The 13246-nt window shown below is 38.4% G+C and overlaps 1 protein-coding gene across 1 annotated transcript; it reads right to left on the reverse strand.

The window, feature by feature from the left end:
• Positions 1-9735: 9735 nt before the first annotated feature.
• LOC124824193 (protein trichome birefringence-like 23) lies at positions 9736-13000 on the reverse strand. Its single transcript, XM_047296576.2, has 3 exons — positions 12451-13000; positions 11745-12022; positions 9736-10852 (listed from the first exon to the last, which is right to left on the reverse strand). The coding sequence occupies exons 1-3, from the start codon at positions 12797-12799 to the stop codon at positions 10079-10081; spliced, it is 1401 nt and encodes a 466-aa protein (XP_047152532.2). The 5' UTR covers positions 12800-13000; the 3' UTR covers positions 9736-10078.
• Between the last annotated feature and the right edge of the window lie 246 nt (positions 13001-13246).

A 13246-nucleotide genomic window follows, 5' to 3' on the forward strand; every position in this document is an offset into this window, starting at 1 on the left:
GAGAGAAGTTGGAGAAGATGAAAGGGTGAGTTCAGAGGTTGAAGATGAGTTCGTGTAAGTGAGAGAGAGTTTTCGAAAAGTCTGGTTTTGGTTAAACCAACGTTCAATTGGAAGAACGTGTCACAGGTTGCCACATGCACACCAAACTCTGATTTAGAAGATTCCAACGTGACAAGTGGCGTGTGTGCATGCAGAGTTTAGTGCGTTTTAATGTTTCAGAGAATGATGAGCGTGGTGCTTCGTGCACGTCAGACAGAATTGTGATCAGATTAGGAAGTGGGTTTTAAATGGCTGGGAATGAGGTGGCAAGCATTAAGGGTGAGATATCAGGATTAACTTAAGCTAATTATTAAGGGTCTCACATTCTCCCTAACTACAAAAAATTTTCGTCCTCGAAAATTTAGAACTTACCCGTGAATAGGCGTGGATATAAATTCCTCATTGCACTCTCCACTTCCCACGTTGAATCTCCAGTCTTTTCGTCCCATACAATCTTTACCAAACGGATGTCTTTTCCTTTATGCAGCTTAGTACGTTCATCTTCAATGCGGACTGGTTGTAGTTCCAACGTTCTGTCTGGACGCAATTGAATGTCTTCCAGCTCCAAGACATGAGAAGGATTAGCTATGTATCTCCTAAGCTGAGACACATGGAAGACTGGATGCAGATTTGATAGCTGAGGAGGTAACGCGAGTTCATAGGCTACTGGTCCAATCTTCCTTAAAATCTGATACGGTCCTATGAACTTGGGAGACAGCTTCTTTGGACGAACAACTCTTCCCACTCCAGTGATTGGATTCAGTCTCAAGAATACGTGATCACCTTCAGCGAATTCCAATGGTCTCCTTCTTCTATCTGCATAGGATTTCTGCCTACTCAAGGACGTCTTCAATCTGTCTTGGATCAATTTAACCTTCTCGGTTGTTTGCTGGATGAGTTCAGGTCCAGTTAACACGTTCTCTCCCTCTTGAAACCAGCAAAGTGGCGTTCTGCACTTCCTCCCATAGAGAGCTTCAAACGGCGCCATTCCAATGCTAGATTGGAAACTATTGTTGTACGTGAACTCCACCAGTGGCAAGACCTCATCCCATGCACCTAAGTGGTCTAGGACGCACGTCCTCAATAAATCTTCTAGTGTCTGGATGGTACGTTCAGATTGGCCGTCAGTTTGCGGATGATATGCTGAACTCATCTGCAGCTTGCTTCCCAATTCGCCTTGCAGTGATTGCCAAAACCGAGATGTAAATCTCGTGTCTCGGTCAGAAATGATGCTTGAGGGCACTCCATGAAGACGAACGATCTCCTTGATATACAACTTAGCCAAATTCGTCATTGACATCTTCAAATTCACTGGTAGGAAGTGAGCGCTCTTCGTTAGTCTGTCCACGATCACCCAAATTGAGTCATGATTCCTCACTGTTCGTGGCAGGTGAGTCACAAAATCCATGGAGATGCTGTCCCACTTCCATTCTGGAATTTCCAGTGATTGAAGCAACCCTCCTGGACGTTGGTGTTCAGCCTTTGCACGTTGACAGGTCAAGCAAGATGCCACAAAGCGTGCAACATCACTCTTCATTCCAGGCCACCAAAACGATTTTCGTAGGTCTTGGTACATCTTAGTCATGCCAGGGTGCATGCTAAGACGACTGTGATGAGCTTCCTCCAAAATAATCCGCTTCAGCTCGCCATCATTGGGAATGCACGTCCTACCAAGATAACGTAACATACCATCTGTTCCAGCATTAAACTCCTTAGCTTTGTCTGTACCGAGTGCATCAAAGATCTTCACCAATTCTTCATCCTCACGTTGCTTCATCCAGATACGATCAAACACGTTGCTGGAAATTCTAAGGTTACAGCACTTGATGCTGTTCGGTTCTAATTCGAACTGCAACCTTAGATCTCTGAAGCTCTCCACCAAATTTAACTCTTTCACCATCATAACCGAGACATGCACTGCCTTCCTGCTTAGAGCATCCGCAACTACGTTGGCCTTCCCAGGGTGATAGAGCAGTTCAAACTCATAGTCTTTCAGAAATTCTAACCAACGCCTCTGCCTCATGTTCAGCTCCTTTTGATCAAATAAATACTTGAGGCTCTTGTGATCACTGAAGACTTGGAAAGTGGATCCGTAAAGATAATGTCTCCAGATCTTCAATGCGAACACAACAGCTGCCAATTCTAAGTCGTGTGTAGGGTAGTTCCTCTCATGGATTTTCAATTGACGAGATGCGTAAGCTACTGCTCGTTTCTCCTGCATCAGTACACAACCCAACCCTTGATGAGACGCGTCACAGTAGACTTCAAAAGGCTTGGACGTGTCTGGAATAATTAGCACTGGAGCGCTCGTCAATTTATTCTTTAATTCTTGAAAACGTTCTTCACATAAATCTGTCCACACAAACGGTTGGTCTTTCCTGGTGAGCTGAGTCAAGGGTGCTACTATCTTAGAAAATCCTTCAATAAAACGCCTATAGTAGCCCGCAAGACCAACGAAACTTCTTACTTCTGTGACTGAACGAGGACTCTTCCATTCCAACACTGCACGCACCTTAGCTGGATCCACTGAAATACCTCCAGCCGAGACTACATGGCCCAAAAACTGCACCTCCTTCATCCAAAATTCACACTTGGACAGTTTGGCATACAACTCCTTCTCCCTCAACACGCTCAGCACTGCCCTCAAGTGTTCTTCATGTTCATCATTGGTCTTGGAGTAGATGAGAATATCATCTATAAAAACAACCACAAACTTGTCCAAATATGGCCTGAAAATACGGTTCATATAATCCATGAACACTGCAGGAGCGTTTGTTACTCTAAATGGCATCACCACGTACTCGTAGTGTCCATATCGAGATCTGAATGCTGTTTTCTGGATGTCATCCTCCTTCACCCTGATTTGGTGATATCCCGAACGCAGATCAATCTTAGAGAATACCGTTGCCCCATGCAGTTGATCCAGCAAGTCATCAATCCTTGGCAATGGGTATTTGTTCTTGATGGTCAGCTTGTTCAACTGTCTGTAGTCTATACATAATCTTGAGCTGCCATCCTTCTTTTTCACCAAAAGCACAGGCGCTCCCCATGGTGACACGCTTGGCCTTATGAATTGCTTCTCCATGAGTTCTTCAATTTGCTTCTTGAGTTCAATCAACTCCGCAGGCGCCATCCGATATGGTTGAACTGAAATAGGTGCTGCCGTGGTCACCAAATCAATGGTGAATTCAATTTCACGCACAGGAGGCAGTCCAGGAATCTCTTCTGGAAACACATCCTGGAATTCGTCCACAACAGTTCGTCCTTCAGTGCACTTAATGGACGAACTCTCAGTAATTATATCCGCACCCTCTCGGTCTTCATGCGTCATGATCAAGAAGCAAGATGCGCCCTCCATAATATCTTCTTTCAACTGACAGAGTGTCACACCCAAACATTCCTCATCTTCTTCAGGAAATACTAACTCCTTCTTGCCACAATCTATGAGAATGCGATTGGTATTTAACCAATCCATTCCCAAAATTATTTCTAAGTCTTTGAGAGGCAAACAGATAAGATTCACCTTGTACCTACGTCCTTCTACCTCAATAGGGCATCTAACACACATGGTAGACGTCCTAACTTCACCCGCAGCTGGTGTTGACACCATCAAATCAAAATTCATCTCGCTCACAGCTATTCCCAACTTATCAACGCACGCCTTCGATATGAAGGAGTGTGTTGCCCCCGAATCAAACAGCACACAACATTGCATTCCATATAACAAGCAAGTACTGGTGATAAGTGTACCTGAACTTGCTGCTTCCGCACCAGTAATTGCGTACACACGCCCAGTAGCTTGGGCTCGACCACCCCTTCCTTGCTGATTTCTTCCTGCGTTTGGCGGCCTCATCACTGCGCGTCCGCCCATACTACACTCATTCTCCAGATGGCCATTTCGCCTACACCGAGTGCAATATTTTACTCCCACCAGTTGAGGGCATGAAGAACGATAATGGGGTCCTCCACACTTGTAGCACACAACACTGCCTTGCTGCCCAGACTGTCCAGCAGGAATCAAGGCTTGAGATCCACTTGTGTTGGTTGCTGGACGAGCGTAAGGGGATCCTCTCTGATTCACATTCCCCCTTGAGACAATTGGCCCCCTTACTGTTTGCTGTTTCTTATACCGTTCCGCCTCTGCCAAATTCTTTTCCAGTACCTTAGCCCTCTCCACCATGGCAGGGAACGTTCGGATGCATAAACTGGAAATCACAACCTTCAGATCACTGCGTAGACCATTCTCAAATTTTCTGCACTGCCACTCCTCACTAGTGGCCATTGTATTGAATCGGACAAGGTGTTTAAACTTATTGGTGTATTCTGATACAGACATTCCACCTTGAGCCAGTTGTAAAAACTCCACCTCCTTTGCAAACTTTACGCTGTCAGGGAAATATTCCTCATAAAACTTATTACGGAATACTTCCCAAGTAATAGGGCGGTGAGCGTCTACCAGTATGGCCCTTGTGCTCGTCCACCAATGGCTTGCTTCTCCAGTTAATAAGTATTCTGTATACGCCAACCTGTTCTCATCCGGACACCTTTTGGCGTTAAAAATCCTCTCCATATCCCTTAGCCACTGGTCCGCCTCATCAGGAAGACATTTGCCACTGAACTTGGCAGGGTGATGCTGGAGAAAACTCTCCAGACTCCATTCAGTAGCGTTCGGTTGAGCAGCGTTTGAAGAAGATGCTCCAGGAGCACCTCTAGTTGCAGCCAAGATCTCCATCAACTACCTTTGCGTGTTTTCAGAATTGACACGCGAGGCCTCCAAACCTTGCATAGCAGCTTGGTTTTGCTGCATCAAGGTGGCGTTTTGCTCCAGCAACGTGGTGTTCTGTTGATGCAGTCGCTCAACTACAGTTTCCAATAACCTAGTGTTGCTGGACGTATCAGACTCATTCGGTTGTGGAGGAGGAGGCAATCTAGGTGCCATTTGTTCTCTGGATACAGAGAAAACAAACGAACGTTAGTAATGTCTAAGAGTTAAAATAGTGATAACTCATTAAACATGCAATAAGCACACAGCAAAACACAGTGCACTCATAACCCTACAGTGTCCTTAGAAGAACAAAACTGCTCTGATACCACTAATGTAACATCCCAAAATACAGTAACCACTATAATTCAGAATTAATTACAATTAACAGTAATCACAAACAGTCTTTACATTAAACTGGATTAAAAAGCCTAACGGCATCAGTACAGAGGACGCGTGTAAACGCATACAATGAAACCAAGAGTGAACGCTCTTAAATATATAAACTAACGTACACCAAAATACAATCAGAGATGAATAAGACTAACGGCCTTTCAAAATAGGTGGCCGAACGTTATAACTATGCTAACATATACAGCCTAAATCAAACGAGCACTCTAAGGCTCGACCTTTACTTCAACTTCAACCAGATTGGAGTCGTCCAAATTTTCTTCTTCCAGCATTGCTTCAAGGGATGCATCACCATCTGCTCACATCCACAACGGGTGATCATTGCATTTGACAAGACGGACGTACATATACAAGAGACAACACAATGGAAATGCAAGGGTAAGCTTATAATATTTAATTTATACAATCAACACATACAGTTACATTTCTAAACACACATACAGCATGTGATTCATCCAATAATAATCATAGAAAATGTAATATAAGACAGACCGTCCGGACTGTATGAACCATGTAGTTACAAGCGTCCTTGCACCCGAGTGGTGTAGTAACTGATCATTCCCCAGCTGCCACTCGAGGTTAACCCTATCTGCCCGAAATACTCAATGGACTAGGGTCTCCTGCCATTCCCACGCATGAATACCCCCTTCTACTTGAAGAGGCGTATCACGGAATATCAGGATGGACTGCGAGGCTTAACTTATCCAGGTTCATACTTTACCATTCAATATTTCACACATCTGAGACGTTCCTCCTTGGAACGCTCGTTAAATCCACTTCAAATGATTCATTCAAAATATCATTCACCCATAATAACAAGTTCCCTTTATTCACATTCTCATTCTCTGTTCCATTCTCATATTTAACAACAGGCATCCTTTAATCAAATAAGAACGAACTTATTACAGTGCATTTGACTTCACGTTTCTGAACAAAAGAAACGAACAATAGTCCACTTACGGACGTTAAGAATACTAAAATAGTTTAAATGGGATTGAGTTTAGAAAATCAGAGTAATACTTAGAAAATATTGAGTACAAAGACTTTAGGTTGAATTAAGAGAATAAATATCTTACAGAATAACTTAGATAAAGAATAGCTTAGATAAATAACCAGAGAAGTTAAAATATAGAAAACAACTCTTACTGTAAATGAACGAACGTTCAGAAATTTACTTTGGACGAACGTCAATTACGTTCGCTCAGAATTCAATAATAAGGACGAGCGTTCAGTTTGAAACCGAACCCTGCTTTGGACGAACGCTAGGTCAATGACCGAGCACAAATCAGAACGAACGCTGGATACAAACCGAGCGCTATTTAGGACGAACGCTTCGGTGTAAGACCGAACGCCAATTCAGACGAACGTTCAGTATAAGGGCGAACGCTCTATAGAACGATCGTTCGACATAAGGCCGAACGACATTAAGGACGAACGCTCGACATGAGGCCGAACGTCACGTATTTATAAAGTTTCAAATATTTATCTAAACTGAGCTGAAACGAACGCTCATTCACTAAATTGGGGACGCTCGTTCTCGAGCAGAATTCATTCCAAATGAACGAATTCCAACTAAGTTATTTTAATGAAAAACCGAACGGTCTATGACCGTACAGTGACGAGCGTCATTCATAAAAGGGAAGATTAAAATTCCAGATTTCTCAAACTTAACAGAATTTTCCAGATTTCATTTTTCCAACTTTATAACATTCATTCCAGATTTAATTCACCTTCAACATCATTATCATACAGTTTCAATATCCAAATCCTTCCAAATATATCATAAACATACTCCATTCATACATAATCAATTCCACATGCTTTTTAATCAAGATCAACAACATATATCATACATAAAAGTCAGTGTTCATCCATAACAGATCAATCAAAACCAGAATTCATATCAGATCTCAGTAACCATTCATAACAGCTCAACTTCATGAAATTCATACATGCACAATAACAATGATCATCCATACAACTCAAATCTTATATTCTTCATTCATGCAACTCAGATCATTCAACATACAGTATAAATTAAACATATAAGCTTCCCTTACCCGGATTGAAATTCAAGCTTGTTCTAGATGTATAAAAATGGCTTCGTCCAACTACGTTTTGCTTAGGATTCTTGACTCTTCCAGAACCAAATCTAACCACAGATTACAGAACACTTAGAATACCAGTTTGCATGCAACTAAAACTCTATTTTTCCAGAACCTAAGGACGAACTACGAAAGGGACTTACCAGTGTCAGTCTTTGAAGCTGTTCGGTCCAATGGATAGCTCTTAGTGCAGTGGGTGTTCCTACGGTGCTGAAAACGTGATTGGAGAAGAAACGTAAGGATTACAGTAGAGAGAAGTTTAGGGTTTTTAGAGAGAAGTTGGAGAAGATGAAAGGGTGAGTTCAGAGGTTGAAGATGAGTTCGTGTAAGTGAGAGAGAGTTTTCGAAAAGTCTGGTTTTGGTTAAACCAACGTTCAATTGGAAGAACGTGTCACAGGTTGCCACATGCACACCAAACTCTGATTTAGAAGATTCCAACGTGACAAGTGGCGTGTGTGCATGCAGAGTTTAGTGCGTTTTAATGTTTCAGAGAATGATGAGCGTGGTGCTTCGTGCACGTCAGACAGAATTGTGATCAGATTAGGAAGTGGGTTTTAAATGGCTGGGAATGAGGTGGCAAGCATTAAGGGTGAGATATCAGGATTAACTTAAGCTAATTATTAAGGGTCTCACAAAGGATAGAATGAGTAAGATCATTATTTAGTTTAGAAAATATTGCTTAAAAGGATAAAATGAACAAACAATTGTTTTAGTTAAAAAAGGTTATTTATTAAAGGATAAAATTAATATATATGGATGGATGGATATAGATAGAACATTAGATACAAATAATGATACAGATAAATTATTTTATGACTTATTTTATCCTTTAAATTTTAAAAAAAACACACACATATATATATATATATATATATATATATATATAATTTTCTTTTTCAATTTTACACTCTAAGTAATCATTATTTTAGATTAAAATTTTATCCTTCAAATGACAGTTAATTTAATTTTATTATTTTTTAATTAAAATAATTATGATATCATTTTATTCTTTTAAATTACAATTTATTTATATTCAATTATTTTTTAATTAAAATAATTATCTATAATAAAAAAAAACACACATATTTGAGTTTTCACTAGTCTACATGTAAAGGGATTTTTTTATATACACATTCCATTTTCAATTTTGCTTTTAAGTAACAGTTGTTTTAAACTAAAGTAATTATATTTTATTTTTATCCTTTATATCATCGTTAATTTAAATTTAATTATGTTTTAATCATGAATATCTCTTCATTTCTTATATGTTTTAATCAGAACTTACTAATTAAAAAATAATAAAAATTAGTGTCTTTTCTTTCATTTGTTCCATTATAGTAAACTTGGATACCCAAAAAAAAAATTCTAAATAAAATAAATATAAAAGAAAAATAAACAAAAAATGTATTTTATATAAATAAAGTGAAATATTTAAATTCAAATAAGGTGTATAAGTCTGATTTAAATCAACAATTAGTTATATGGTATTATAAAAATACATATGAAACTCTTTTCTTTCTATTCTTGTCACAAAAGTTGTACTCCTTCCTTGAGAATTGTTTTCATTCTTTCTTTATAGTTTCATATTTAGATGGTTTCGTATTTGCTATTAGAATTATATTCATTTATTTCTAATAATATGTGCACAACTGCTTTATATATCTCCTTCATCCCACTCATTTTTAGATTATAAAGTATATAAGTGTTCATCCAATTAATAAGAGAAAAAATTTATATAAGTATAGATTAACATTTAAAATAAATTAAAAGTTGTTATATTTTACTAAAGGAAGAATTAGAATTAAGGTGTACAACTCTCTCAATTTAAGAGATTAAAGGGAAATACTAACAATATCCTGATTTCTAATATTTTCTCTCCTTCTACCAATAACTGAATTGTTTTCACTTGAAAGCCTTTATCAATTACCTAGGAGGCTTCTATGCTTAAAATTGTTTCCTTTTATTCTTGCGAATGTCATGAAAAAATTTTAAACCATTAACAAAATAACTTTTATGTACATGTGACAATAAAATAAATATAAATAAAAAATATCTGAAAAACTAACTTTTGGAACACTTGTTAACAATATATACATGAATAAAGAAAACTAAATATAAATAAAAAATATCAATGATAAAAATAAAATTAAAAACAATTTTAATAAGTTGCCTTAGGACCATAATTTAGTAAAACATACGCAATTAAAATATGGTTTTAGATATTAATTTGACAAAAAATCAAGAACCAGCTGGTTATTAAATTATAATATTAGAGACTCATTTAATTTTTTTATACATTTAAGAATTATAGATTAAATATTTTTATTCATTCATGACTAAATAAAGAGCCTCACATATTTAAAGATTAAATCGATGATTAAGTCATGGTTAGAATTAGAACGTGGAGCTAACATACACTCAAGCCAAGACAAAAGAAAAATGTACAAAAGCAATTGGCCAAAACAACATAAAACTGAGCATCTGGTGGACAATTTAACATATTTTGTTGAATAAGAATAAATAAATACTAAATACTAAAGAAAAAGGGAGAGAGATGACAGATTCGATGCTCATGCACTTCCATATCAAAATTAACTGTAAGCTAATATTTAGAGTCCCTTTTGCTACATTCAATATATTTATCTCCAACCTCCATCATCCTTCTGTATGAATATGAATATCAAGAATCACAGTATAGAGAGAGTAACAATTCACTCAATATTCACAAACGTATGGTGGCCTTTAACTGGTTTTATTTTTCTCACCCCTTCACAATCATCTCCATTATTATATCATTCCAAGTGTCTATTGGCCCAGGTAAGCACCAATGCAAACAATCATTCTGAACTTTAGCCTTTTTGTCCTTTGCAAATGGTTGAAATTGCCTGTATGGACCAGGATGTCCATCAGGTCTCAGTTGTGATAGTGCAGAGAAATCCACAAGCTTAAAATTCACACCATTTTTTGAAGCTTCAGAAGCTGCTTTTCCAACCTCATCTAACTCTATGTCACGGAGCATCTGGTTCAAATATTTCCTTTCCATCTCACCTTCTTTAATTGGTGCTGTTCTATTGCAAGTTCCCCCACTGAACCACTCCCCATTTTCAAAATGATCAGCTGTGAATGTCCTGAAAAAGACCATCCCTTTGTGATTTGAAGATACTACGAAGTTCATCACAAATTTTAAGGCTTTGCGGTATGCGAAGTTAAATCCCAGCTCTGTCAGGTTCCTCTTAGGACAGGAGTGGCAACCCAATATGGTGTCATTCTCATAGTAGATTGCAGATTTCAGAAACCATTTCCCGGTTGAAATAATGATGTAATCAAAGTCCAGGTATTGATCCGTCCATTTACTGTCCAGTTTGTCAAGATGTAGCTCCACTTCAGAACTCGAAACTCCATTTATGTCTTCAAATATAGCAGCTTCCACAAGGAATGGAGACCAAATCACTGATATACGGAAGTTGTATGAGGGGAAGTTCCAGCTTTTGCTCTTGTACTCCTCATCATGGTAGACTAACACAGGTTTTTCCACCTGAAGGACAAAATAGTTCGCGTGAATCACCCCTCTTCCAATGGTTCCCGAGAATAACACCAGTATATGTGTATATATAGACCACGATAATTTCTAAAATACATTATGCTCAGTAGCATTGTGATAACACTTTGTAGCACCGACAGTTAAACTTTACAAGAAAACCAAGTTGTAGCATGGATTAGAGTAAGTGTTGCAGATGCATTGATTAGAGATAATATCAAACTATATTATAACAAACTTTATTTTACAAATGGGTTTTGTTAGGTTTTGTGAGATTGAGTAAGTATAAACTCGCTTACTAGGATCATATTAGAACTTATCTTAACAAGATTATAGTCGCAACCATAGGTGCATGGACTTCTTCACAAAAATCAATAATCATTCCAATGGAAGTTCAAATCAAGCCTTGTAAACCAAAATGATGCTATTGTCAATGAATTGAACAAATTTTCAAATATTTGTATAGTATCCAAATCTCAGTGCCTCAAATATACAAGACACTAGATTCTGATGCAACTTCAACAGAGCTAGGAAGTAAAAAACAAAGATTTTACTTAACTCTCACGCGCACTAAATATATAGGTTCATGCCTATAAGCGACTGTAAACATATAACTTCTAAGTACTCAAGCCTACTACATCATTTACTCAAACAAGTGCAGCCAAACAAAAGCATACAGCAACAGAATCTTCATTTTATTTTTCAAAGTAAATAAACCCAACCTCCAAGGTTAGACATTGGAACCAAAAGCAAGATCTGGTCCAAAACAGAAGAATTTAAGTGCAAAAGGCAGTTGTCTGATCCTCATAGAAACAATCGAACAAAAGGGAAAGCAACATTTGGACCTAATGATCAGTAATAGAACCACTAATGATATGGCAATACATACCTGGGAGAGAATGCAAAGCAGGGATTGAACATGGTTGCGGGAAATGGAATCACCAATGAATGCCCAGGCTTTGTTCCGCATCATGTTGAGAAACCTCTTTGGATCAAACTGAGGCAAATCACACTGTCTAGGAGCCCACCTCCAATACAGAAACTCTCTGTCAGGCCTTCCATTCTTCAAGCAATTTTGATGAGTTTCAATAAGGTCGCAGCTTTCGTTGGTGTAAGTTGGACCAGACGTGTTCGGAACCCAATCCCCGTTAAAGTAATCACATTGTTCTGCATTCGATCAAGCTCAAGTCAGAACCACACATTCACACTCTTACCTCTCAATCCAACTACCTTATTCAAAAATCTAAACAACATGTGTGCGAGAGAGCTCAAACTCTACACCACCGACTAAGGTAAAATAACCTATTCGTGTTAGTTGACTCCCACATTGAGTTGTTTTTTTCATCTGATTAAACGTAATAACTATTCTAAAAGTTACATCAGGTTTCTAATTCGTAAAAACTAGACTCAAAGTACACAGAAAGTAAGCTCATATACGTAATGTAACGTAGATAACCATTCAGCTTGGTATGGTGGCATAATAAGGTATGATCACGAAAAACAAATTCCACAACAGCATATCAGAATCGTAGATCTAAAGGCACGTGCATATAATTTCTGTCAAAAGGGTCAATAGAAAAGAATTCAACACTGACCTGATTCTGTGGGAGGGAGCTGATCTTCAGTTTCAGAAACGAATTCCAGAAGAGGTGGGGGTTCGGGAAGACGACCCAGAAGAGGTGGAGGTTCGGGAAGACGTTCGAGAACAGGTGGAGGTTCGGAAAGTGGTTGTGAAAGAGCTGCAGAGTGAGGAGAATTGTGGGGCTCTGATAAGGTGGCTTTTTGAGGAAACGGGGATTCGAGAACAGGGGAAATCTGCGAGGGCAGGGAGTGAAAGAAGAGAATACGGAAAGCGAGGCCTACGAAGAAGAGGGTGAGAAGCAACTTGAGGAAGATGTTTCTGTGGGTGAAGGGGAAGTTCTGCTTCAAATAATCGGTTCTCATTTTGTGTATGTTTGTTTGGAGAAACAGTGGTGACAGAGCATGGAACAGAGGAAGTGACCTCCTCTGTGTCGTGTCTTTTTGAGCAATGAAAGCGAAGAAGCTAAGGAGAAAGAGCAGAGAGAAGGTGTGGAATGGTTCGTAGATCCATGTCTGTTACCGACTAGTTTTGACGACAAGACAAGATTCTCTCCACCTATTATTTTCCACTTTTTTTAATTAACAATTTATCACATTCTCTCTGTTAGCTTCACTTCAGATCCATGAATAAACAATGATTACAGTGCATTAACAGAGTATTCCTTCTATAATTCATTTTCTTTTTCCACATTATCAGATCCATAATTCAATACTATTATTTCTTATGTTGTGGGGATTCATCTCTTTCATCAGAAAATCAAATTCATTCAGTTCATGAAACAATAAAAAAATAAAGTCTTCATAGCTATC

Source organism: Vigna umbellata, chromosome 1, assembly GCF_029865625.1.
Source record: "Vigna umbellata cultivar VRB3 chromosome 1, Vumbellata_1.0, whole genome shotgun sequence".
Lineage (NCBI taxonomy): Eukaryota > Viridiplantae > Streptophyta > Magnoliopsida > Fabales > Fabaceae > Vigna > Vigna umbellata.

What these genes read in the sequence shown, in the direction of transcription:
- LOC124824193 (XM_047296576.2), bottom strand. Translation starts at nt 12,799, where the DNA reads ATGAGAACCGATTATTTGAAGCAGAACTTCCCCTTCACCCACAGAAAC. An exon ending in GCTCCCTCCCACAGAATCAG is followed by an intron (nt 12,023 to 12,450) that starts GTCAGTGTTGAA and finishes GATCGAATGCAG; the next exon opens with AACAATGTGATTACTTTAAC. An exon ending in TGCTTTGCATTCTCTCCCAG is followed by an intron (nt 10,853 to 11,744) that starts GTATGTATTGCC and finishes TTTGTCCTTCAG; the next exon opens with GTGGAAAAACCTGTGTTAGT.